General features: G+C 41.9%; 1 protein-coding gene across 1 annotated transcript; it reads right to left on the minus strand.

The window, feature by feature from the left end:
- Nucleotides 1-3628: 3628 nt before the first annotated feature.
- TUBD1 (tubulin delta 1) lies at nucleotides 3629-27533 on the minus strand (the record flags this gene model as incomplete). The annotated part of the gene is given in 9 exon segments (NM_001075470.2): nucleotides 3629-4324; nucleotides 6134-6317; nucleotides 8323-8463; nucleotides 16230-16394; nucleotides 20434-20665; nucleotides 21581-21797; nucleotides 24542-24689; nucleotides 26428-26644; nucleotides 27465-27533. Coding segments are annotated over 8 exon segments (1362 nt in total). The 3' UTR covers nucleotides 3629-4221.
- Nucleotides 27534-27791: the final 258 nt, after the last annotated feature.

Consider the following 27791-nt stretch of genomic DNA (forward strand, 5'->3'; position numbering starts at 1 on the left):
CTGTGTAAGTTATTCTTAGATTTTTTTTTTTATCATTAGGTAAAATCCATAACTCAAAACCATTGAATCTTTTTTTTTTTAATACTTGTAAACTGCAGTTCTTTGGGATCATCAGATCATCATCGTCAGTTCTCTGACCTTCCTTTTCATCTCTTTTTTGCTTCACTTGCTCCCTAGCGCCTACATGATGAGGCTTTTCTATCTTTCCCCTCTTCTCCCTTGAATCCATATCTTCTCCAACACTGACCTGACACTGTGTTCTCTAGAAACTTAAAATATTTACATTGTTTTTCTTAACATTCCTGCTAGTGGGAAATGGGATTTCATTTACTAATAAGGCTGACATTGCATCATCTGAGACATTTCAGAGTATAGGAATAAAAACTTATCTAGTTAAAAATATAAAGCCAGATTTTTTATGCTCACATTCCTAAAACCCATAGGAAACAATGTGATTGATATAGATGAGCAAATATCTCTTAAATAACTGTTATAATTTGCCAAAAATGACAAGTTGGTGGACAAAGCCATATTTGGAAGGTAGGGGGAAGTCCAAGAAAGGGTTCGCTGCCAAACCCTGGGCTCATGGGGAGAGAACAGCAGGATGGGAACATATGGAGCATGTTTTAAGACAAAATTTGGACAGGAATGCAAGTGTGATAAACATGGTGGTCAGGAGAAGAATCACTGGTATGTCCACTGCAGAGCAGAGTACAGCGCCAGTGAGGAGACGTTCCAGACAAACTAAAAGTCTAGACTAGAGGTCCCAGTTCACTCTTCTTTACCTTGTACCACATCTTCCCTGTTTAAAAAAAAAAAAAAACTGAACACGGACATGGGAAAGATGTTTGTGTGCTGTGTTCTCAGTTGCTTGGTCATGTCTGACTCTTTGTGACCCCGTGGACTGTAGCCCACCAGGGATTCCCCAGGCAAAAATACTGGAGTGGGTTGCCATTTCCTCCTCCAGGGGATCTTCCCGACCCAGGGATCAAACCTGTGTCTCCTGTATGTCCTGCACTGGTGGATTCTTTACCACTGAGCCACCTGGGAAGCCCTGGGCAAAATAGCAAGCAATAATTGGGAAGCTAGAATTGTAGCTCCAGATATGGAAAGAAACTTAACTGCCTTGTAAGCTTCTTCATTTAGACTTCATGGTATTGGTCCACTTATCCTTAACATTTCTTCAGTGCCTGGCACTGAATGGATACTGGTTGGATGAATGAATGGACTAAGAGTGATCTGTGGGCCCCCTTCCTGAGTGCTGAGGGACAGGTTAAAGAGAGAGAAAGGTGTTGCTGGTTGACCGAATAATATTGGTGAGGGGTTGTGGGGGAATCCTCAAAGCTGGAAGCAAGAGAATTAATGGGAAGAAACAGGTTCTACTGCTCAAAGAGTTCTTAAGAAAAGCACAAATGGAGGAGAGTGAAAAGGCTTGATTAAGAAGTAGGCTTGGCTTCCCACTGTACTCACTGCCTGCAGGGGTGCATCTTGGCTCTGGGGTAAGCCTGAGTGACACACGGCGTATCAGTTACTCAGTAATCTAAGAAATTACATGTTCAGGGACTTCCCTGGTGGTCCCGTGGCTGAAACTCGTCACTCCCCAGTGCAGGGGGCCCAGGTTCTATTCCTGGTCAGGGAACTAGATCCCGCATGCCTCGACTAAAATTCTGCAAGCCACAACAAAGACTGAAGATCCCGAGCAGCAGAGCTAAGATCCAGTTCAGCCAAATGAATGAATAAATATTTCTTAAAAAAAGAAATTACGTATTTGAAGCTTTTGGATGTCTCTGCCCAGGAAATTATGAGTCTATCGTCGTAGCTGGTTGGTCATTTTGTTGTTGTTTAGTCACTAAGCGGTGTCTGATTCTCTTGCGACGCCATGGACTGTGGCCCTCCAGGCTCCTGTGTTCACGGGATTCGCCAGGCAAGAATCCTGGAGTGGTTTGCTCCAGGCCTTTCTAATACCAGCCCTTATTTTGAAGCTCTGACATCAACTCTTTGGTGTTCCATTTTTAAGTTATCACAACTCTAATAGCAAAAACTTTACATTATTCAAACTAGATAAAAAAAATTTTTCATGTAAACATTTAAAACAATTTCACACATATTTAGGTACCACATCTAACAAATAATGCAGTTGTACATTAAAAAATAATGTACATAAAAAAGGTTCAACTCACATAAATGAATCGCAGAAGGCAATGGCACCCCACTCCAGTATTCTTGCCTGGAAAATCCCATGGATGGAGGAGCCTGGTGGGCTGCAGTCCATGGGGTCGCTAGAGTCGGACACGACTGAGCAATTTCACTTTCACTTTTCACTTTCCTGCATTGGAAAAGGAAATGGCAACCCACTCCAGTGTTCTTGCCTGGAGAATCCAGGACGGGGGAGCCTGGTGGGCTGCCGTCTATGGGGTCACACACAGTCGGACACGACTGAAGCGACTTAGCAGCAGCACATAAATGAGTGAACCCAGGGCTCTGATTGGAGTTTACTTCGAATAGTCACCTGCCATTGATTCCATGAGTTGGCAAATTAGAAATACATTTGTTCCCACTGGTACTTTACGCATTCTTTTCTCAAATATAAAATGATTTCAACGTATGGCTTTCTTTAAGCTTAAGTTGGCAAAGTTCCTCAGAACCAGCTTACCCCTAGTGAGGTAATTCAGTTACAGAGCTTCATTAAGGCTGGTTTGCTTTGGGAAACTGTTTCAGTGTTTGGGATCTCTGCAATGCTAAATTATTACTTTTAACTTTATCTTGTAAAAATTATGATCTAATTATTTTTAAGTACTTTCGGTTAACAAAATACAGCAGTGGGTGTGCCTTGTAGCAGATGAAGAGACCACTTTTTACATTCCTTAGAAATAAGATATGGTTCAGTATTTTAAATCATAGCAACAGTTGATAAGAAAAACAGCAAAAAGGTAATCATTTCCATATGGAAAGAGAAGGAAGAAACCAGTGAATCTGCGAACTGTCATTTTTCCACATAAAAATAAGGCACCACTGGTAGCCCTGGCAGAAAGGGCAAGTGGTCTATTTGTTTCCCATTTTCCATCTGTTAACACACTGCACGTGATGCGTTTTATTGAAATACGCCATTCCCCTCAAACTCAGCTGCCAATTTCCAAATGTGTTTTGTCCTAAATGAGACCAACATCTATAGGTGTCAAGTTCACCTAGCACAGTATTTCTTTGTAGCTCAGATGGTTAAGAATCTGCCTGCAATCAGGAAACCCGGGTTTGATCCCTGGGTTGGGAAAATCCCCTGGAGAAGGAAATAGCAACCCACTCCAGTATTCTTGCTTGGGGAATCCCATGGACAGAGGAGCCTGGAGGGCCACAGTCTGTGGGCTCTCAAAGAGTTGGACACAACTGAGCAATTAGCAATAGTAATATATTAGTATTTCCTTGGTGATAATTGTATCAACCTAGTGACAGTTTGGTGAAAGCTCTCACCGCTTTTATTGAAAAGAATAGACCTTGAAGTATATTACCTTATAATTACCTTCTTCCACACCAGCTAAATACTTATCAGTAATTTAAAAACACTATTTGAGCAAAATCAATTCCTACTCTGGAATTCTAAGATGTAAAAGAAAAACAATTTTCTGATGCCCAATTTAAGAAAAGCAAACAAAGTAAACACTTGCTTATTTACTTTTTGCACTTAAGCACGATATACATTAACAAAATCCTGACATTTATTTTTAAATAGCTGCTTAAACTGGAAAATCTTACCCTGTTATAGAATAACATACTCAAAAAGAGATGTTCACATCATAGCATTTGACAACAGCTCCCTCTTGTGGTCCAAAACATTTACTTCAAAGATGAATATATTTAAATACAGAATTGTAATTTCTTAACTTAAAATTGTGCTATGAAAGTTTAGCTCATATTTACTGAATGCTTTTTGGAATAAAGAGGGAAGTTTCCTTTCTGATAGCTTCAAAGTTGTAACATCTCAGCCAAGTGTTCCCAAAATTCTTTAAAGAAGCACCAATTTTTTTTTCTTACAAAGGAAAATACCAAGTAGATGTTTTCATTGAAAACATGAAAGGTTTTCCTCCTCTGACGCTATAGCATAAAGAAGGAACCAGCATTCGACTTTAGCATCAGCAGACTGGAATTTTAAAACCTTACAGAGAAAGCAGTACTGCAAGTATTTTAGTCCAAAATTGACTTAAGGTAATTTTTCCTCTTGGTTCAAAATCAGAGGTTGCAGTAACTAGCAATAACCTGTTCTAACAACGTGAAACTGTCCAAAAAATCCTCTTCTTCAATTCCAAATTTTGTGTACTGATGAAGGTAGGCTCTGGTGAAAGAAACAGAAAATACGAAACAAAAATCTCAGGCAACTGAATAATTCGGAATCAAATAACAGCTCTTTTGTAGCTCATGAACATGTGAACATGGAAAACTCTCTTAAAAGTCTTATCTTTGCTTCAATGTTTACTCCAAAAGTTAGCAAACTTTCAAAATTTATTTCAAGCTCCATCTATTCAAGACAGTGACAATAAAAGGCAATAGGAGGGGAATTCCCTGGTGGTCCAGTGGTTAGGGGAGCTTCCCAGGTGACTCAATGGTAGAGTCCACCTGTCAATGCAGGAGATGCAAGAGGCATGAGTTAGACCCCTGGGTTGGGAATATCCCCTGGAGGAGGAAACAGCAACCTGCTCTAGTATTCTTGTCAGGAAAATCCCATGGACAAAGGAGCCTGGTGGGCTACAGTCCCTGGGGTCACGAAGAACTGGACAGGACTGAGCGAGGATGCACGCGTGCCAGTGGTTAGGACTCGGAGCTTTCATAGCCAGGGCCTGGGTTTCATCCCTGGCTGGGGAACTATTATTAAGAAACCTGCAAGCTGCCAGGCGTGGCCAAAAAAAAAAAAAAACAGCACATAGGGGAAAAAAAGTGTGTTCAGATTTGGCTGTCTACCCAGCACATATTCAACACCCTAGAGGAGATGACTGGGTTCTCTATAAACTCTTAAGAAGTGCCTGGGAAGTCTCATCTAAGGTGTGAAACTGTAGAAACACACGGGTCCGGTTCTAGGAATGAAATGAAGCCTCCTAAGTGTTTTTCAGACAACACTTAATTTGCACTTATGCCAGGTGATCCTGTTAATAGCCCCAGCCCCTCAAAATGTTCTGTAGGAGGAGAAATCAGAATATCAAGGGCAGACATGAATTCAGTTAGTGAAAACAGCTGCTACCATTTAATGGCAGTGGGACAGGAACTAGACCAGAACTATACAGAAAGTGCACAGTCCTGAGGAGCTGGGGTTCAGGGAATGGCCATGTACAGGACGGGAGACCCTTGGGAATCCTGGCTAATCAAAGTTCAGGCTTATCCAGTCATCTGAGGAGTTCTGCTGTCACATTAAGTAACTGGCAGAGGACAGGGAACCCACTAATGCAATTCTTCACATCAAGCAGACATTTCATAGTATCAGGTGGAGCTGAACTTGCTATATCCTTCTTACTGAGCAAGATCAGGATCTCGTCCATTCTCAAGGATCTTATTTTGGAAAATGACTATGGAACAGTTCTTGAGCATTTACTAGTCAGGCACTGGACTGGATGTTTTTTCACATTATTATCTCATTTTAACCTTCACCACATACATCCTCTCTTCTGGATCCATCATACAGGAAAGGAAGTGAAGCCAGAAGGAACGTGTTCAAAGTTTCATATCTACAAAGCGCTTACTCCATGGCACAGACTGAATGTGTTCCCCCCATATTTACACAGTGAAATCCTAACTCTCAAGGTACTGATATTAGGAGGTAAGGCCTTTGGGACTGAGATGCGGTCACCACAGTGGAGCCCTCGTGAGGGCAGCGACAGGCCCATGAGCGCTCCTTTGCCTCTGCCGCCAGCTGAGGACACAGCAAAAAGACGCCATCTATAAACCATGAAGTGGGTCTTCACTGGATATCGCATCTGCGGGGATCTTAATCTTGGAATTCCCAGCCTTCAGAAATAAACTTCTGTGGTTTATAAGCCACCCACTTTATGCTATTTTTGTTATAGCAGCCCAAATAGGCTAATACACTCCAGAACCTGCCTAGCAGTTATCTGCCTAAGGTTAGGAAAGGTTTGTAGATTTCTTTTGTACTTACCTGGAAGCAAACATATTCCATGCTTTACCCACAATCATATCAAGTGGCTTTACTAAGGACTGGCTATTGCTGACCAAGGCTGCAGACTTCTCATATTTCCTAAAGGCTCTCTGGGTTTTCCACACACTGAAAGCGTGAACAGGCTCTAACCAGGAAGTATAGAGAGCTGGGTCTTTAAATGCTCCTAGAGTAAAACAACAGGCTGCTGTTCATATCACAAATCATCAATTTTGGCAACAAATTAATAAACAGATACTTTCTTTTCCATTTCACCATAAGTCTTTTGTACTGCGTTTTAAAACTAGCTTTGTATTGCTTTTGGATAAATGATCCATGTTCATCATTATTAAAAAAATTCACACCATTCAGAAAAGTATTAAGAAAATTTAAGTCAACTCAACAGCTGAAATGTCACCACCCAGAAATAATGACTATGAACAGTCTGCTGACCCTCTCTTATATTGGAATTTTACACGCATGCTCTCATGTGATTTGTATTTTCCATCCACCAATACGCTGTGAACCTCTTTTCCATGTCAATAAATATCACTCATATTTTTAAAAGCTTCTGTGAACATATCATTTACTTAACACATTTCCTACTGCTGGGCATTTTGTTGTTCCCACATTTCTGTCAGTGTGAAAGATACTGCAATGAATATTTTTGAAAGAACACCTCCATGTACCTGCATCATTTCCTGTGGGCAAATTTTTTAAAGTTAGATTACTTTACATGTCCTTTTATTAACTCTCTTATTTTAAAATTTAAAATGAAGAATATGAAGAAAGTACCGCATCTGATTGACTTGATAAGACCTCTTAATTATTACTAGTTTTTTATTTAAGGGTGTTACAGGGGCTTTCCTCATGGTTCAGTGGTAAAGACTCTGCCTCCCACTGGAGGAGACGTAGGAGACAACGGCTCGATCCCTGGGTTGGGAAGATCCCCTGGAGAAGGGGATGGCAACCCACTCCAGTATTCTTGCCTGGGAAATCCCAGGGACAGAGGAGCCTGGTGGGCTACAGTCTATGGGCTCTCAAAAAGTCGGACACAACCGGGGGGTAAACAACAACACAGGGATGAGACTGACTCTCTTTATGTCACAGCTGCCACCATGCCGCACCAAGCCGCACTCAGTCGTGTCCAACTCAGTCGAAGGGGTATAAACACAAGCGTGGGGTGTGACCCGTGCAGGACCAGGCCTGCCCTGCTTTGCTTATGCCTACGTGATCTGATGGAAAAGGCGATGGCACCCCCTCCAGTACTCTTGCCTGGAAAATCCCATGGACGGAGGAGCCTGGTAGGCTGCAGTCCATGGGGTCGCGAAGAGTCGGACACAACTGAGTGACTTCACTTTCACTTTTTACTTTCATGCACTGGAGAAGGAAATGGCAACCCACTCCAGTGTTCTTGCCTGGAGAATCCCAGGGATGGGGTTGGCGGGGGGGTGGGGGGCCTCATGGGCTGCCGTCTCGGGTTGCACAGAGTCAGACACGACTGAAGCGACTTAGCAGCAGCAGCAGTACGTGATCTGATGGCTGAAGCACTAACAGATGGCTCTAAGCCTGAAGCCACAGGTGAGGATGACAGAGCAACCAGATTCAGGAAGAAAGAATTAAAACTTGTCTGTTATTTACACCACTTCCATTTTGGTGTCTGGTCACCTACTGGTACAGGGGTTACATTTTGCTACTAAAACAGAGTTGTTATTTTTCCTTTCTTTAAAAGAATGAATTTGGGGGACTGGCATTGACATATAACTGGTAAGAACTACTGTAGCATAGGGAACTCCCTTCAGTGCTGTGTGTGACCTAAATGGGAAGGAAATCCAAAAAAACAGGGTATGCATGTATAGCTGATTCACTTTTCTGTACGCCTGAAACTAACACAACATTGTAAAGAAACTATACTCCAATAAAAATTAGTTTAAAAAAATTCCAAGAGATATAGGGGAAAAAAAAAGAATAAATGCAGGGGGAAGTTCCTGGTGGTTCAGTGGTTAGGGCTATGAGCTCTCACTGCTAAGGGTGTGGGTTCAATCTGTAGCCAGGGAACTAAAGATCCCACAAGCCACATGGTGAGGCCAAAAGAATAAGTTCAAGAACTTCTTTTTTTTTTTAAAAGAAACCATCTGTACCATGAACATCTGCAAAATGTGCGTCTTAATTTTCACCCTAACTTTGCTCACCCACATCCGCACTCTGCACATCTTTCCCACGAAGGATGACCAAGTTAGCAATGGAAGTGTTAAAATGAGTCTCTTTGTTGACAGACATTTTACCAAGAGGAGGAAGTCCTGATAAAGGTGGCCGCACCTGCCAATCAATACCTACCAAAAGAAAAAAAAAAAGATTTTACAAATGGCCTTGAACAAGAACAGAAAAATGTTAAGATGATATATGTATTTTATAGAAATTTCCATTTGATAAGTACAAGTTAGGGGGGTGGCATTCTGCTAAAAATTTAAACATTCTTATCTGGTTGACCTAAAGTGATTCAAACCATTCAATTCTGAGACACGCATGAAATATTTCTTCACTGAATATTAAAGGATGACAGTAAGTACAAAGGATGGAATTCTACACTGCAATAAAAAGAAACTGACTATGGATACACAAAAAGACACAGATAAATCTCAGAGGCATGATGCTAAGTGAAGCAAGTTTGACTGAAAAGGTTACATACTGTTTGAGTCCATTTATAGGACTTTCCTGGGCTTCAAAATCACTGCAAATGGTGATTGCAGCCATGAAATCAAAAGACGCTTGTTTCTTGGAAGAAAAGCTATGACCAACCTAGACAGCATATTAAAAAGCAGAGACATTACTTTGCCGACAAAGGTCCATATACTCCTCAGCTATGGTTTTTCCATTAGTCATGTATGGATGTGAGAGTTGGACTATAAAGAAAACTGAGCGCCAAAGAATGGATGCTTTTGAACTGTGGTGTTGGAGAAGACTCTTGAGAGTCCCTTGGACTGCAAGGAGATCCAACCAGTCCATCCTAAAGGAAGTCAGTCCTGAATATTCATTGGAAGGACTGATGCTAAAGCTGAAACTCCAATACTCTGGCCACCTGATGCAAAGAACTGACTCATTGGAAAAGACCGCGATGCTGGGAAAGATTGAAGGCAGGAGAAGAAGGGGACGACAGAGGATGAGATGGTTGGATGACATCACCAACTCGATGGACATGAGTTTGAGTAAGCTCCAGGAGTTGGTGATGGACAGGGAAGCCTGGCATGCTGCAATCCATGGTGTCACAAAGAGTCGGACACGACTGAGTGACTGAACTGAACTGATAGGACCATCTAGAAAAGGCAAAATCATAGGAATAAAATTCAGATCAATAGTTGCTAGGGGCTTGGGGTGGAGAAAAGAGACTGTCTACAAAGGGGTGTGAGGAGACTTTTTGGAGCACGGAAATACTGTCTCAATTGTGGTGGTTACATGGTATTAAGTGTGTCAAAACTCATGGAACTATCCACCTAGAAAGAGTGAACTTCATTCTACATGTCTCTCTGAATAAACAAGCAAAACAGATACAAAAATGGTAAGGGATGTAGAAACACAAAGCAAAAATAGGATTGAAAACTGACTAGTCAAAGGGAAATATTAAGAAAACACTCTTAAATTATACATAAGATAGGGAAAAATTTCAGTGTGCAGTAACAGTTTGATTTTCAGCAAAAGAAATTTCAGAACAAATAAAAAAAATACTGGCATACTGAAATCATTGATAGTAATAAGACAAACAGGCCAATTTAAAAATCTGGAAAGATGTTTGAACAAACATTTCACCAAGGAAGATAAACAAGTAGCGAATAACCACATGAAAAGATGCTCAACATCACTGTCATTAGGAAAATGCAAACTGAAACCACAAGGAGACACAGCTTCACAGCATCTAGTATGGCTCGGCCACTGGCTCTTAACTGCACCACTAGGAATGGCTAAGCCGCTGACTCTTAAACTGGCTTTACAACCATGTGAGGCACATCTGCCTTTGACTCCTGCTCAAGGAATGTTGCTAAACTTGTCTGTTTATCATGACGACTGCCTCTTTCCTATCCTAGCAGGAAACTAAAGGTTTGCTTTCTGGAGAGGAAAGGACTGAGTGTCTCAGTCTGAAGAACGCCAGGCAGAGCTAAGGGCACGGTGCACACCAAAACTGGAGAGCAAGTGAGACCCAGGATAACCATGGCCCCCCCCCCCCCCCCCCCCCGCCGCCCCCAAGACCACTAGGGCTTTGTCTAAACCCTCTGGGCAGAATATCTAACACAGCAGACAGGCAAACAGAATATCCAGTATGACAGACATACACGGGCTAGAGAGGGCAAAAAACACTGGACTGAAGCAGGTCAGAAGGCTCTGGTGAAGGTTTCTCTAGGAAGATGAAACTGACAGAATACTTGAATACAGGCAGAGCTTGCAGGTTTTGCATGCTTGGTTCCAACCACCACAATAAAGTCAATTATCCCAAATTAAAAGACACTTGCTCCTTGGAAGATAAACTGTGGCAAACTAGACAGTGTATTAAAACGCAGAGACATTACTTTGCCAACAAAGGTCCAGACAGTCTAAGCTATCGTTTGTCCAGCAGTCATGTATGAATGTGACAGTTGGACCATAAAGAAGGCTGAGCGCCGAAGAACTGATGCTTTTGAACTGTGATGTCGGAGAAGACTGTTGAGAGTCCCCTGGAGACTTCTCCCCTGCAAGAAGATCAAACCAGTCAATCCTAAAGGAAATCAGTCCTGAATATTCATTGGAAGGGCTGAAGCTGAAGCTCCAATACTCTGGCCACCTGCTGCGAAGAACTGACTCACTGGAAAAGACCCTGATGCTGGGAAAGATTGAAGGCAGGAGGAGAAGGGGACGACAGAGGATGAGATGGTTGGATGGCATCACCAACTCAATGGACATGAATTTGAGCAAGTTCTGGGAGACGATGAAGGAAAGGAGAGCCTGGCGTGCTGCAGTCCACGGGGTCGAAAGTGTCAGACGTGACTGAGAGACTAAACAACAATCCCAACAAAGCATGTCACACAAATGCTTTTTCATTTTCCAGAGCATATAAAAGTTATGTTCACACTATACTGTAATCTATCAATTCTGCAATAGCACTGTGTCTAAAAAAACAGCATACCGACCTTAATTTAAAAATACTTTATTAGTGCTAAAAAATGCTAACCGTCATCTGAACTTTCAAGTTATAATCCTTTTTTTAACTTGAAAGTTGTTTTGCAATAGTAACATCCAAGGGACTGTCCTGGTGGTCCCACGGTTGAGAGTCCACCTGCTGATCCCCAGTCTGGAAGGATCCCACAGGCTGCAAGGTAGCTAAGCCTGTGAGCTGCAACTCCAGAGCCCACACTGCAAAGCCCGTGCTCTGCAACAAGAGGAGACACCACAACGAGAAGCCCGGGCGCCACGACTGGGAAGTAGCCTCCGCCACCACCACGAGAGAAAGCCTGTGCGTAGCAACACAGGTCCAGCACAGCCAAAATAAAGAAATAGTGGTTTTGAAAAAAAAAAAAAAAACACACATGATGACATAAAAAAAATAGTAACATCAAAGATGACAGATCACCATAACAAATATAATAAGAAAAAGGTGGGAAATACTGTGAGAATTGCCAAAACGTGCCAGAGATGTGACGTGAGCAAACACCGCTAGAAAAATGGTGCCGACAGATTTGCTAGGTGAAGGGTGGCCACAAACCTTCAATCTGTCAAAGAACACAATATCTGCGAAGTGCAATAAAACGAGGTATGCCTGATATTAAGAAAAAAAAAATTTGGACAAGTAGGGAAACAGGGCTGAATAATTGACAGGTACATAGAAAAACTAGGCAAACGAGAAAACAAGGCAATCATTAACGCCAAAGAAAACAAAAAAAATTATACAGGAAGGGAAAAGTAATCACAGGATGCTCTGTTGCTCAGCTGTGAATAGCATTTACTTGATCATGATAGTATAAAACTGAGTATCGCTTTAACCCAATGATGACACTACTGTATCAGAAAGATGAGGAGACAGAGGGTACTTCAGGGCTTAGGGTCCAGTGTCAGGAAAAAGCTGAATCCTAACTCTCCATGGTGGGAAGTAAATAGGTAATAAATAAATGAAAAATCTATAAGTGGCAATATGTAGATAAAAACAATAACAAACAACAACAGAGTTTTGAGAGACAGTTACCTTTAACAAGGAGACAACAGAAGAAGGTTATGGACTAAGAATTTTTAACAACCAGCTTCATAGAATTAATTCACTCTTTAGGTACATATAATGAGTTGTGGCTTATAGAGTAGAAAACTATGCAGCTACTAAAAAGAACAAGGCATGTCCAAATGAATGAACTGGAATAAAGGCTACACAATACTACACTCAAAAAAGCATAACAACAACAACAAAAATACATAGTGAAGGCTATGGTTTTTCCTGTGGTCATGTATGGATGTGAGAGCGGGACTGTGAAGAAAGCTGAGCGCTGAAGAATTGATGCTTTTGAACTGTGGTGTTGGAGAAGACTCTTGAGAGTCCCTTGGACTGCAAGGAGATCCAACCAGTCCATTCTGAAGGAGATCAGCCCTGGGATTTCTTTGGAAGGAATGATGCTAAAGCTGAAACTCCAGTACTTTGGCCACCTCACGTGAAGAGTTGACTCATTGGAAAAGACTCTGATGCTGGGAGGGATTGGGGGCAGGAGGAGAAGGGGACGACAGAGGATGAGATGGCTGGATGGCATCACCGACTCGATGCACATGAGTTAGGGTGAACTCCGAGAGTTGGTGATGGACAGGGAGGCCTGGTGTCCTGTGGTTCATGGAGTCGCAAAGAGTCGAACATAACTGAGTGACTGAACTGAACTGAATGTGATGTTAGTTTTATTTAAGTGTGTTTATATATACGCCCTTAGAACTTCGACTCTCATGTGAATACATTAATGCAAACTAGCAAAAATAAATCAACTAATAAAGTTTTTAAATACTATAAGTAAAACTTAAAAGTAAATAAAATTGTAATTTAGCTTGGTTCAGAGGGCCAAGCCAAAAGCTGCGGAAAATTCTTCCCAGGCCTTAATGGTTTAATCAAGAAACTACCAGCATGTACCCTGCTGATCCTTAGGGACCAATGATGTCTGTGTTCCTTCCGTGTCCCCTTTTGGGAAAGCAGTGTCTACAGTTATCCTCCACCTGTTCCAGCATGGTCTATAGGGAGTGGGGCGTCCTTAGAGAGCTGTACTCAGGAAATCTCACCCGAGAAACATAAACCCACACCTGGACCTGTTTTTACATGACAAGGTTCTGCGTTTCAGGCTGATGGGCTAAAGCAGTGTGCTAGGAGGCTGGCGTGCTAACTCTGGAGGGCCTGGGACGGGTTAAGTGCGTTCTGCAAGTGGGAGGACGTGACGCATGAGGTGACAGAGGGCAGAGGGTGGCAGCCAGCTCCCAACAGCGACTCCTGTGCTCCTCGCCCCTGGTGTTCAGGCTCTCGCATGGTCTTCTCCCCATGGGACAGGCTTGACCTTAATAACCAAAAGGATCATGCGAAATGATGGCATGTGACTTCCAAAGCTAGGTCATAGGAGACACTAACTGCTGCCTTGCTCCTTCCTGAGCCACTCTTCCTTCCTGTTCTGAGGACATGGAGAAAGATACATTGCTGAAGGCAATACTGATGGGGTCGATCTTCACACAGAGCATTCCGATAATGCATGAGGAGCTTTAAGACTATATCCTTCAACCTGGTTAGTGACATAAATACATTTATTCATATATTTACTTTGGTCACCTGATGTGAAGAGCTGAGTCATTGGAAAAGACCCTGATGCTGGGAAAGATTAAAGGTGGGAGGAGAAGGGGACGACAGAGGATGAGATGGCTGGATGGCATCCCCGGCTCAACGGACCTGAGTTTGAGCAAAGTCCAGAAGATGCTCAAACATCTGGCGTTCTGCAGTCCATGGGGTCGCACACTGTCAGACAAAACTGAGTGGCTGAACAACAGAAATTTATAGGAAAACATTTAAATGTTCAAAATTCATATCTATAACTGAAAAAATGTTGGTACTCTAAATTCCCATATGGAAAAATGACCTGAGAGGGCCCAGAGGCCCACGTCATAAGCTACCCTGAGGTACACTGTGTTCCTTGAGAACAGGTATTGCCAGAAAAACAGGTCCTGTGGCCAAAAAGTTTCCAAAGCGTTACTTAAGATGTGAACTTTCCACTTATCTCCAAACCTCAGGCACTATGATCTAAAATCCATAAGGTATTACAGTAAATGTAGAGGAAATCCACTCTCATAGTACTGAAACCTAACTGATTGTAATCTGTGGTAAAATAAACACTCCCAAAATTGTACACAGTAGTGACTTCAGTTAAACACGACAGACTGAACATACCAGTTTACTCCTCAAATCTCACTCACAACACAGGAATTTTTTTAAAAGGCACGAAAAAAATGGAAAGAAGATAGCGGTGACAGAATTTTCGAAGCTGGAAAGCAAATGAACCAGTGGTTACTGAGGTAGCAAAAACTGAGACTTCTGCCCACAGTGAAGGTCCTAGAAGCTGACCAAGTGCTTCTAGAAGAGGAGGAGATGGGAGGATTAGTTAAAAACCTGTATGAGAAGCAGTGAGAGCTCCAGGCCCTTCCCCAGCCCCTGCAGTAGGTGGGCTGCCCCTCTCCATCTTGGAAGGGGGTTTCTACTCAGTAAAGGCGAAACCTCTGATTTTCAGCAATAAACACCCCAGATAAAGATCTCTGCACTCATAAAGTTTACAGTGTCATGAGATAAAAGATCCACTCTAAGGAATTCCAGAATGCTAGAAACAAAGAGGAAATCCTAAAAGATACAAGAGAGATTAGAAATCAGACTGAAGTGGGACTGCTCAGCTGTAACACTGGAAGCTGGAAGATTATAGAGCAAGGCTTTCAAGACCCTGAGTAAAAATGATTCCCAGCCTCAAATCCTATACCTGGCCGAATCATCAATCAAATAGAAAAGCAGGATAATGATATCTGCAGCCTGAAAATGTTTACCTTCCCTGTACTCTTTCTTACAAAGCTCCTGGAGGGTAATGTCCAGATGAGGGAATAAGCCTAGAAAGAGGAAGATCTAGAATCTAGGAACCGGGCTAGAATACAGAAAGAGGCAGAGAGGCCAGTGCTGGCTGCTTCTCAAGCCTGCAGAGTAAGGGTGATGGCCTCTGGAAGGGATATCTTTAAGAAGATAATGGAAGTAATAAGATTACCTGATGGGTTGGCTGAGAAGAGTTTCATTTTTACGGGAAAGTTTAGGGGTAGATTCGTAATAGGTACAAAGAGTATCAACCAAATAATTATTAATTCTAGGAGGAAAAAATAAATGGTACATGAAATAAAATGTAATCTGTGTATGTAGTACATGGCTCAACTCTGAATAAAATTTACATAGCAAAAATAATACAAACACTGAAAACTTATTTTAACTAGACTGGGAGGCGAGAGGGAAGGTGTGTGTATGTGTGTGTAGAGGGTATAAGAAGATTTAATTCTCAGTTTTACGCTAGGAAGGCAGAGGATATCTAAACCTGGAAAATAAAACAAATAACAGAATAAGGAAGATTTTAGAAATGGAGGCCAATTCCAGAAAGAACATCTCAAATGACTGAAACAGTGCCCGCTGGGCTGTGGAGAAGTGGAGAGCTGACTGTTCTCTTCCCCATTATAAATTCATACTGGGCAATTATGTGACTTTTTAAAAATTTAAGATGTACTTTACATACAATGTGATGTACAGATTTAAATATACATTTAAATGAGTTCTGACAACTTGATTCTTTTAAAAAAAACTACATTCATATATTACTTTGATAAAAATAAAATAGAAATAATTGTCACACTCATCTGAATTTTTTTTTTGAGAAATGAAACTGTGAAGTGATTAAGAAATCTTCCCAGGATATGCTGGTGAGTTTTTATAGGAGCCTCCCAGATCAGAAGAAGGCACTATTATTTCAACTGGCCCAAGCCAGTTTATATTGGGAACTTCAGTACAGGCATTTTTCCCAGCTTGTGGGCTGCATATTTTTAAAATACCCTTTACCTTCTTCCATTTTCGCATTAGAAATGAGCATCTGTCTCAAATGCTTGAGGAGGCCAGCCCAAGTAAACGTGCTGTATGCCAGTGAATTCTCAGACATTTGAGGAATGTTACGAACACCCAGCATCTTGAATTCTGGATGGGGAACTAAATTCTCCATTAAGTCTCCTGCAAAAAAAAAAAAAAATCTGAACTCAATTCTTAAATTCCATGTTATTTTCGCTGGCTCATATACAACCATGATTGGACGGCTTGGGGGGACCAAATATGTTTTCTCCTCCAAGGCTAAAACTGCTTAAATTTCAAAATGTAAATACAATTTCGGAGACAATATGTATGAATGCTTGATTAATGCTAATGCTTAATCAACTAATGCTTGGTTTTGGCACCTATTTGAGCATGAATGAAAAAAAAACACACTTTGCCAAAAGGAAATAATAATTTTTTTTAAGTTAAGAACCTGGAAATGTGAATGAAATATTTAGCTAAACCTCAGGAAATCAAAGTAAGCATTAGAGATAATATATTTTTATTGTCATTCTGTGTTCACTAAATGCCCGCTTAGAAATTTTCTTAGATCTCTAATTTATTTTATTTGGTTAAATGATAAGCAGAACCTCTTAACATTAAACTCTACTTGGAAAGAAGACAAGATTAGTAATTCTTGAACACAGGAATATGTCTATCTTTAGAACGTTATACTTGTCATGAAAGAGAATGAAGGAGAAAGGCTATACTTTGTTTTTCATTCAGAGCTTACTTATTTAAAAAATATTTTTATCTTTTTAATATATCTTGCATATATTTTATACATTTATAGAAAATACTCCTTTCTAGAGGAGAAAGAAAAACCTATTACCGTAACATGAAATTTAAATCTTATGGGGACTTCCCTGGTGGTCTGGGGGACTGGGTTTAATCCCTGGTCAGCAAACTTGATCCCACGTGCTGCAACTAAAGATCCCATGTGCCACAGTGAAGGTCGAAGATTCTGCATGCCACAAGAGCCTGCGCAGCCACATAAAGAAATAATACTAAAGAATAAATTTTATGATAACATTGATTGCAAACTCATAGCCTATGTCCTAATGTTAAGAACAAATTCTGACACAAACATCTACAAAATGTTGCACAAATTGATCTTATGGCTAGTGGTGTTTCCTCTAAACGTAAGAAGCCTTTTCTGTAAAGCAGCTAGGGCTGAATTCTGTCACATAGCATGTATAACAGAAAACAATCAGCAAATAATCCCTGAATGCTAACGCACAGATTCTTAAAATCTGTGTTTACCTCCAGCTTTCTTGTTCACCTGGTCTCATCTTAACCATTCTTGGCCTTGTCAAACTCTGAGTTTATGTCCCCACAAATTCCCACATTGAAATCCTTACCTCCAAGGTGATGGCTTTAAGGAGGCGATGGGGCCTTTGGGAGGTGAAGTCTCCTTATGAAAGAGACCCCAGAGAGATCTCTTGGCCCTTGTGCCATGTGAGGACAAAGTGAGAAGAGGGCCATCTGTGAAGACGGCTTCCCATCAGTTCTCCACAGGCAGTCCAGTGGATTTTTCACAACGCGATTATGCCAACAACCTCCTTAAACTCCTTCAGAGGCTTTCCCCTGCTCTTAGATTAATGAGGCAGCCTTTACATGCTCATGGGCTTCCCTGGTGGCTCAGACGGTAAAGCGTCTGCCTGCAATGCGGGAGACCCGGGTTCGATTCCTGGGTCGGGAAGATCCCCTGGAGAAGGAAATGGCAATCCACTCCAGCACTCTTGCCTGGAAAATCCCATGGACGGAGGAGCCTGATAGGCTACAGTCCATAGGGTCGCAAAGAGTTGGACACGAGCAACTTCACTCACTTTCCCTTTACATGCTTACAGGGACCTACAAGGTCGGCCCCTGCTCACTCCCCTAGCCCCAGGAGTTAGTCGTCCCCTACACCATTCTCTGTGCTCCAGTGACACTGGATTTCTCTCTGTTCCTAAAGGGCCATGCTTCCTTCTGCCACAGGGCCTTTGCACATGCTATTCCTGTCTCCCTCCCTTTGCTTAGTTAACTCCAAGTCTTCATCCAGCTTTTTGCTTGTGTTAACTTCCTCAAGGGCTGAATTCTTTGCCTCATCAGCCTAAGTCTGGTCCCACCGTGACCCATTCTCTTGGATCTGCATTCCTTTCCTTCAGAGCATTTAACTCAGTTTTTAATTACACCTTCTTGGCATAATTGTTTAGTGTGAACACAATGTCTACACTGGTTCCTCACTGGATCCCCAACATTTAGCATAGTGTCTGGCACATAGCAGGAAGTCAATAAATACTGGTTGAATGAACAGATGTGCAATATGGTGAGTACTGTGGAATGCACAGAAATTAACAAGACACATGTCGCCAAGGAAGTTGCAAATTAGTGGGGACTACAAGACACGCACATGACAGACTCCTCCAAGGAAACACATGACGCTAATCACAGCGGCGGCATCTGGGAGGGGTCAGAGGGTGACTTCCTTTTGATTGCATATTCTTTTGTACTCCTTGAAAAAATATGTGCGTTTGTCTGTGTAACTCTTAAAGATAAGCAAACACACTTAAAGAAATAATAAAGGCAAAAAACATTAAGTAACATAAAGGAGATACAGAATGCCGAGGGAGTACAGGGGTAAAGAACTTGCCTGCTAGTGCAGGAGATGTAAGAGACATGGGTTCGATCCCTGGGTCGGGAAGATCTCCTAGAGGAGGGGATGGCAACCCACTCTAGTATTCTTGCCTGGAGAATCCCATGGACGGAGGAGCCTAGCAGGCTACAGTCCATAGGGTTGCAAAAAGTTGGATATGACTGAAGTGAGCGTGCACACACAGGAGTTCAGAGGTGGGAGGGTTAATTTGGGACTTCCCTGGTGGTCTAGTGGCTAAGACTCTGTGCTCCCAATGCAGGGAGCCTGGGTTCAGTCCCTGGCCAGGGAATTAGATCCCACAGGCTGCACTAAAGATCCTGCATGCCTCAACTAAGATCCGGGGCAGCCAAATAAACATTAGAAAAGAAAAAAAAAATTATCACTTGAATTGGATCCTAAAGGATGAGTAGGTTTCAGTAGAAGTGAAGAAGGGAAGCAGGAAGTGATTTTTAAAAGAGGAGACACCGAGCCAAAGGAACAAAGAAGCAAAGTTCCAGACTGAAGAAGGAAGTGGAGACAGGATGAAAAGCAAGTGGGGAATCTATGCGGAGGAGGCAGAAGGTGACAAAAATGCAAAGTTAAGACTCAGAATATGGAGGCCAGGCTAAGGAATTATGACAAATCTGGCAGGTCATGTGTGAGCCACAGAATGGGGGGGGAGTAGAATACGAGGATTGGATCCATACCTCGGGGAGGCTCATTGGGGTCAGTGTGTCAGGAGGACAGATGCCGGGGGAAAAGGCAGGCAGCAGGAAGGGAAGCAGGGTTAGGACCACCTTAAGCCAGGGATGTCCATGTAGCTGCAAGCTTCTGTTTTTATGAAACAGAGACAGAAAGAGAGAGAAAGGCAGAGATTGAGAATAAAAAGAACTTTGTATTCAGGGGGAGCACGCAATATCAGTTAAGAGATGCTGACCAACTGAACCAATGTCAGAGAGACAGGGAGGCAGGAAAGAATGCAGACAGCTGGGAGAGATGGCACCAACAGGTCTGAGCATACTGATGAGATAAGAGGACAGTGGGAGAAATTCACGCAACAGGAATGGAGGAAGTGGGGGAGGGGAGATGAGCCAGGGGGAAAATGATGAATCCGTTCAGGGCATGCTAAATTTGAAGAGGGACAGGCAACTATTTGGGAAAGGGTAGGGCTGAGACGTATAGATTCCTGGGTCCTTTGCATCTGGATGGTTTGAATGGATAAAGCACCACTTGACAAATAAGCTGAAAGAGTGGTGGGTTTTATTGCAGAGTGATGAAAATGATGGTTATGAAACTTTGTGAATATGTTAGAAAACACTGATGTGCATATTTTAAATGGGTAAGTTGTATGGTATGTGAATTATATCTCAAAATTATTTTTTAAAATAGGGAAGGAAAAAGAAAAAGAAGAAAAACAGTCCTGAATAATGGAATCAGTAGAAGGTTTTGAAATGAGGGAGATGTGAGTATACCTTCAGGTAGAGGGGAGAGCCAGAGAAGAACAGCTTTGAGGTTTTCACAACATCAGACTTCTCTACAAATAACCCACAGGGACACAAATACCTAGTGGATTTCTCCTGTAGTGAAATAAGCCTTCCCCGGAGTAAGTAGGCTGGAACACACTTCCCAGCTGATGTGCGAGGACTTGATTTATATCACAGAAGGAGACCTGCTTGATATTCATCAGCTTCACACAGATCTTATGAACAGCATCGTTCTCATGAACAAGGAGGGCGTCTGAAGATCGGTATAAGTGAGAAAGTGTCAAAATGGAGTTGTAGTTCTGAACAATAACCTGGAGAGGAAGAGGCCACAAATAAGAAAGGTAGGAGAAGGACTTCCCTGGTAGTCCACTGGCTAAGACTCCACGTTCTCAATGCGGGGGCCAGGGTTTGTGCCCTGGTCAGGGAACTAGATCCCACATGCTGAAACTAAAGACCCCGTGAGCCACAGCTAAGACCTGGAGCAGCCAAATTAATAAAGAGTAAAAAAAAAAGAAAAAAAGGTAGGAGAGAATAGCAGTTAAGAGGGCATCCACTTAGGTTCAAATCCTGGCTCTTCCACTTTCTAGCTATATGATCTTAGATAAGTTACATAATCTCTCTCTGTCTCAGTTTCCTCATTTGTAAAATGTGGGTAATAATTATACCAGCCTCTTAAGACTTCTAAGAATTAATGACAGAATACCAGGAAAGCACTTAGGATAGTGCCCTGTGTATAGTAAGGGTTCAGTAAACGATGACTACACTATTCCTTTCACTATTACTATCATACTTTCTACATCATTTCCTCCTGTGACTTATTTCATCTCCATTTTATTATTTCTCCTACTAGGCTGATCAACAGCAAATTGGCTTACATAGAAATGTCCTTTCAGTGGTAAGAAATGAAAACTCTTTGAAGGTTAGCAATGGCAGGTCAAGGTCCCTGCTTTACAGGCAGTAGCCAGAGGGACTGACCCAGGAATGGGTTTCTGAGAGAAGACGCACAGTTGTCTTCTTTGGAATTTTTATAAATAAGGACACCTCATTTGCTTGGGAAAGTTTAAACAAAGTTAAATGAGTTGTTCATGAAAGTATCATACTGTATACTCACTCCTGACACAATAACTTAACATTTCCAAGGAAAGGATGAGATAGATCTTTTACGTATGTTTGTTTTAAATCACAAACACTACAAAACAGAAATTTTTAAATTGATATGTTCATACCTCACCAGTTCCATAAGGCCATATAATCTGATTCATTTTCAAAGCGCTTGAGTACTGATCTTGTAAGTTCTGAGTAACGAAGGCTCCTAGCCCAGATCCGGTGCCTCCAGCCATACTCATTATGATGAAAAAGCCACTCAAAGATTCGCACTTCTCTACTTCCTTCCGGATTAGGTTCATTATAGATTCTTCATGCCTGGGTCCATGAACAGAGTATCTATGCAGTCAAAACAAACATCTTTCAATTTAACCAGAGTGATGGATTGCAGAGAAAAGTACAGGAGAGAGAAGGCTTTCTAAACCTATGGAAGTGAACTACCTCTCATGAGACATACAGGTACCCTGAGTGACCAAATTTTATATACACAAGTTAAGGGGACTTCCTTGGTAGTCCAGTGGTTAAAAGTCTGTGCTCCCAAAGTAGGGGGCACAGGTTGGATCCCTGGTTGGAGAACTAAGATCTTGCATGCGACACAGAAGGGCCTAAAGATAACAATAATAATAATATACACCAAAAATAAAATGAAAAATAGAAGAAGAAAATAATAAGATACACAAGTCGAACAGTTTTTAAAAGTGAATAGGACTGCTGCTGCTGCTGCTGCTAAGTCGCGTCAGTCGTGTCCGACTCTGTGCGACCCCATAGACAGCAGCCCACCAGGCTCCCCCGTCCCTAGGATTCTCCAGGCAAGAACACTGGAGTGGGTTGCCATTTCCTTCTCCAATGCATGAAACTGAAAAGTGAAAGTGAAGTTGCTCAGTGTGTCCGACTCTTAGAGACTCCACGGACTGTAGCCTACCAGGCTCTGCCATCCATGGGATTCTCCAGGCAAGAGTACTGAAGTGGGGTGCCATTGCCTTCTCTGAGAATAGGACTGCTAGGAGAGCCAATTTACTGGGAAGAGAAAATTCTCTTTAATAGGCCACTCCTTTGGCTAGAATTACCACGTGGTTCTAAAGATTCAGTTCAGTTCAGTTCAGTCGCTCAGTCATGTTCGACTCTTTGCGACCCCATGGACTGCAGCATGCCAGGCTTCCCTGTCCATCACCAACTCCCGGAGCTTACTCAAACTCATGACTATCCAGTTGGTGATGCCATCCAACAGTCTCATTCTCTGTCATCCCCTTTTCTCCCCCCTTCAATCTTTCCCAGCATAAGGGTCTTTTCCAATGAGTCAGTTCTTTGCATCAGGTGGCCAAAGTGTTGGAGTTTCAGCTTTAGCATCAGTCCTTCCAATGAATATTCAGGACTGATCTCCTTTATATGGACTGTTTGAATCTCCTTGCAGTCCAAGGGACTCTCAGTCTTCTCCAACACCACAGTTCAAAAGCATCAATTCTTTGGTGCTCAGCTTTCTTTATAGTCCAACTCTCACATCCATACATGACTACTGGAAAAACCATAGCTTTGACTAGACAGACCTTTGTTGACAAAGTAATGTCTCTGCTTTTTAATATGATGTCTAGGTTGGTCATAGCTTTTCTTCCAAGGAGCAAGCGTCTTTTAATTTCAAGGCTGCAGTCACCATCTGCAGTGATTTTGGAGCCCAAGAAAATAAAGTCTGATACTGTTTCCATTGTTTCTCCATTTACTTGCCATGAGGTGATGGGATCAGATGCCATGATCTTAGTTTTTGAAATGTTGAGCTTTAAGCCAACTTTTTCACTCTCCTCTTTCACTTTTATCAAGAGGCTCTTTAGTTCTTCTTCGTTTTCTGCCATAAGGGTCACGTCATCTGCATATCTGAGGTTATTGATATTTCTCCCGGCAATCTTGATTCCAGCTTGTGCTTCATCTAGCCTGGCATTTCACATGATGTACTCTTCATATAAACTAAATAAGCAGAGTGACAATATACAGCCTTGACATACTCTTTTGTCGATTTGGAACCAGTCTGTTGTTCCATGTCCAGTTATAACTGTTGTTTCTTGACTTGCATACAGATTTCTCAGGAGGCAGGTCAGGTGGTCTGGTATTCCCATCTCTTTGAGAATTTTCCAGTTTGTGGTGATCCACACAGTCAAAGGCTTTGGCATAGTCAATAAAGCAGAAGTAGATGTTTTTCTAGAACTCTCTTGCTTTTTCGATGATCCCATGGATGTTGGCAATTTGATCTCTGCCTTTTCTAAATCCAGTTTGAACATCCGGAAGCTCACGGTTCAGGTACTATTGAAGCCTCGCTTGGAGAATTTTGAGCATTACTTTGCTAGCATGTGAGACGAGTGTGAATCTATAATATTACGGTACAACATAATCTTCAATATTCATAACAGTACTCCTAAAGCAGGAATTCTAACTTTGCCACACATTAAAATCACCTTGGGAAGCTTTGAAAAATTCCAAAATTCAGACTTCATCCCAAACTGATTAAATCAGAATTTCTGGATGTGAGCCCTAGGCACTGGTATTTTCTAAAGAATTCAGGCAATACTACTGTGTAGTCATATTCCCTATTAACTAGAATACTTGGCAGATAAAGATACTGTATTGATAATAAGTTGGCTGGCAGAACAAGAGTGAAAAAGTGGAAACCCTTCTGCAAAAGACACTTGGTTTCAGCAATACCTAGACCTGAAGCATACAGAAAGGTGAGACAGAATGAGTGACTTCTGGGTGAAATCACACTCTAAATGTTAAAACAGAAATTCAAAGTTTGGTATGAGCTTCTCAGGTGGCTCAGTGGTGAAGAGCCCACCTTGCCAATGCAGGAGACATGGGTTTGATCCCTGGTCAGGAAGATATCCTGGAGAAGGAAATGGCAACCCACTCTGGTATTTTTGCCCGGGAAATCGCATAGACAGAGGAACCTGGTGGGCTACCATCCATGGGGTTGCAAAAGAGTCAGACACAGCTAAGTGGCTAAAGAACGACGTTTAGTATATCAACTGTGCAGTTATAACTACACTGTTCATCAACTGTGCAGCTGTATCTAAACTGAAAAGCATGAGAATTATTCTTACCCATAGGCCCAGTTGTTTCCAGAACCTTGCTTTTGACAGAAGCATGAATGCTGGCCATATTTCCATCGGCCAGAACAGGCGGCCTTTGACAGTGTTTGATTGATAACTTTAGGTTCCATGTCAACAAGGACAGCACGAGCAACTGGAACTAGAGAGGGGGAAAAAAAGATCAAAAGAAAAATAATGCATATAATCTTATTTGGGGTAACTCAGAGCATAAACTTCTCTAAATTAAAAAAAAAAACAATTCAAAGATTGAGAATAGAAAGATGTGTCATTCTGCTTAGAAAGTGAGGTGGGCAGCAGCAGGCAGATGCAGATGGTTCATATGCCCAGCATTCTGCTGGCAGGCTGAATAAATATAGGCTAAAACGATGACTGGGTCAGGTTTACAAACATCTGTTGAGTGCTTATAATGTGCTATGTACTGTGCTAGAAACACAGAGATGAAGACAGTATGAATCCAGCCAGAGGAAAACCAGGGAGGGAAGCAAAGCACAGCAACACTGAATCATGAAGCGATGTGATGGGACCCAGAACAAATCCACAGTAACACAGGCGCATATTCAGAAGCACAAAATACCAAGGGCACAAAAAGCATCTCAGGATTATTGAAGCAGAAGATGGAGACGCGGGGTGTAAGAAATGATGGACAGGATGGGAAGCGGCAGGGCTCAGATATTAGAAGTCCTAATATACAATGCTAAAAACCTTGAAACTTGTTTTTCAGGCAATGAGAAACCACTGGAAACCTTCAAGGATGAAAGGAATAGTCACGTGTCTTTTTTTTTTTTTAATGTCAGATGTCTTATTTTTTTAAACAGCTTTTTACTACATTTATTTCTTTACTTATTGTTAAGTAAGTTTAAGTACTTATTGTTAAGTAAGTAAGCAAGGCATATGGGATTGTAGTTTCCCAACCAAGGATAGGACTGGCCCTCCCTGCAGTAGAAGTGTAAAGTTTTAACCACTGGACCACCAGGGAAGTCCCTCAGATGTCTTTTTGAATACAGCAGTGTGGAGGATGGACGTGATAGATGCAGGAGACCAGGCAGGGAAACTCAGGAGTGTCTTGAAACAATCCAGATGAGGAATGACAAGAGCCAGAACTAAGGCAATGACAGCGAAGATGGAGACGGGAGAGGCGTTTCAAGGGACACGTAGGAGATAAACTAAGCAGATCTGAACGTAGGCAGTAAGAACACTGTTTTTAAGGGAAAAACAATGCATGCCCTCGGGTATGGAGATGTTGAGTTTGAGGTACACATAAGAGACACAGGTGATGTTCACTAATCAGTCTGCAGCTTGGAAGAGACGCTAGGCTACAGATTTGAGAGTAACCAGTATAAAAGATGGAGCAACATTTCAGAGTCACTGAATTTGCCCAGAGAGAACTACACAAGTGAGGAAGACGCTGAGATGCAACCACTAGAAAAGTTCAGTGACTAAGAAGAAGGAGTTTCAAGGAGGGAGTTTTGTAGTTAATGTTATCAAATCTGGTAGAGAAGTTAAGTGAATTAACAAAAACAGTTACTGGCTCTAGTAATTAGGAGATCACTGGGAATTTTTCATGGGACAGTTTTCAGTGGTATTGTAAAGCAGAAGCAGGATTATAACTGGTAAAGAGGGTTCTCCTTTGAGAATCTTAGATGAGAAGGAAGGAAAAAAGCTATAGTCAAGAGCCAAGTTTTATTTGGTTGGTTGGTTTTAGATTGGCAAGATCTGAGCAAGCTCATAGCCTGAGGACATGATGCCACTGGAGAGGGAAAGCTTAATACAAAAAGAAAGGGCTGAGAACAAAATCTTTCTGCTGCAAGATGAAGGGGGTTCAGACACCATGTGCAGGGCGAGGCCTTGAAGAGATTGGTTATGTGGACCACACATACCTCCATTTTCCTCCTCACTGAAGAACCTTTCTTTGCAAGATGCTTGATACGCCTCATTCTCCCTTTTAGAGCAGAGTCCTCGGGAACAGTGTGAGTCATTAAATAAAGCATCAAACACTTCAAAACCAATCTGATTGCCACACTGACCAAGCTGCACTGTTACTATTGACATGCTGAGAAACAAACCAAAACAAACTCCTTCGAAAAAGTGAGCAACCTGTAATAGAAAAAATATGGTCTTAGAGAACCACTACATTACTAAGAACAAACAAAAATGTTCAGTTCAGTTCTAATAAAAATATATAATTTGTAAATACTATATACAGATAAAATACCTATGTTGTTTAAGGAGCCAATCATTCAAGGAAATTGTTCTTTTTCTGTATATGGTTTCGGGACTTGAGACTGCTGTACCCAAATCCATTCATACACAGCTCAACAGTTTCCAAAATCTCACGTGTAATCGCAACTTTCTACGCATGCGTTTAAAACAAACAAAACAGTGAATTCTGGTTGAAGTAATTCGTAGTATCCATGTCACACCAAAGGGACATAGAAAATGCAAAAGTGAGCTCAACGGTAGCAGACTTAATTAACATTAATTTTCTTGCTTCTAAATAATAACTTTCTCTCTCCACCAATCAACTTTCTGTACTGGTAACTATCTTAACACTTAAAAGAAAGTCTTTGTATTTAGCTCAAATAAGACAGCAAGGAAGACGAGACTTAGAAGAAAAAAAAGGAGCAATAGTAGAGCAAGTATCCACTACTTTTAACAATAAAAAGAGACAGTTTTTGGTAAAGACCTTATTATGGGGTCAATGCAGCACTGGAAGGAGCCGTGGCTTGTAAGCCAGACTGTACTTAAAATCATCAAACAACTCTGCAAAATTAGTATCATTATTTTTATATTACCGATAAGGAAACCGAGGCTCTGAAAAGTCAGTGACTTTCGCAAGGCCACTGAGCTGGTACAGAGTAAAGCCAACTTCTGCCTTTCTACACCTCCCCAGGAGCTCCCCATTAACCCCACTCACTGGCAACCCCAGGACCAGCCGTTTCCGCCCGGTTCAAACTTCACGGGAGCAACATTTTCCTAATGCGCAGGCTCACTTTCCATACCGAAAAAACTACGGAGAACGAATGCGCATGTTCCACATACAAGCAGATTTGTTGTGGTTTTCTCCCCCCGCCCCCCCATTCAGAAAGGTTAATTACGCATGTTCAAATTTATCAACTTCAGACACGGCACGCATGCTCACTGTCCATCGGGCTTTAGCTGACTCTGCGCATGATCTAGCTTCCAAGCGAGGCTTCGGAAGCGCTTCTGCGCATGCTTCCGCCAGTACCTGGCCCAGGCGGCG

The sequence above is a fragment of the Bos taurus genome, chromosome 19 (assembly GCF_002263795.3).
Source record: "Bos taurus isolate L1 Dominette 01449 registration number 42190680 breed Hereford chromosome 19, ARS-UCD2.0, whole genome shotgun sequence".
In the NCBI taxonomy this organism is placed as follows: domain Eukaryota; kingdom Metazoa; phylum Chordata; class Mammalia; order Artiodactyla; family Bovidae; genus Bos; species Bos taurus.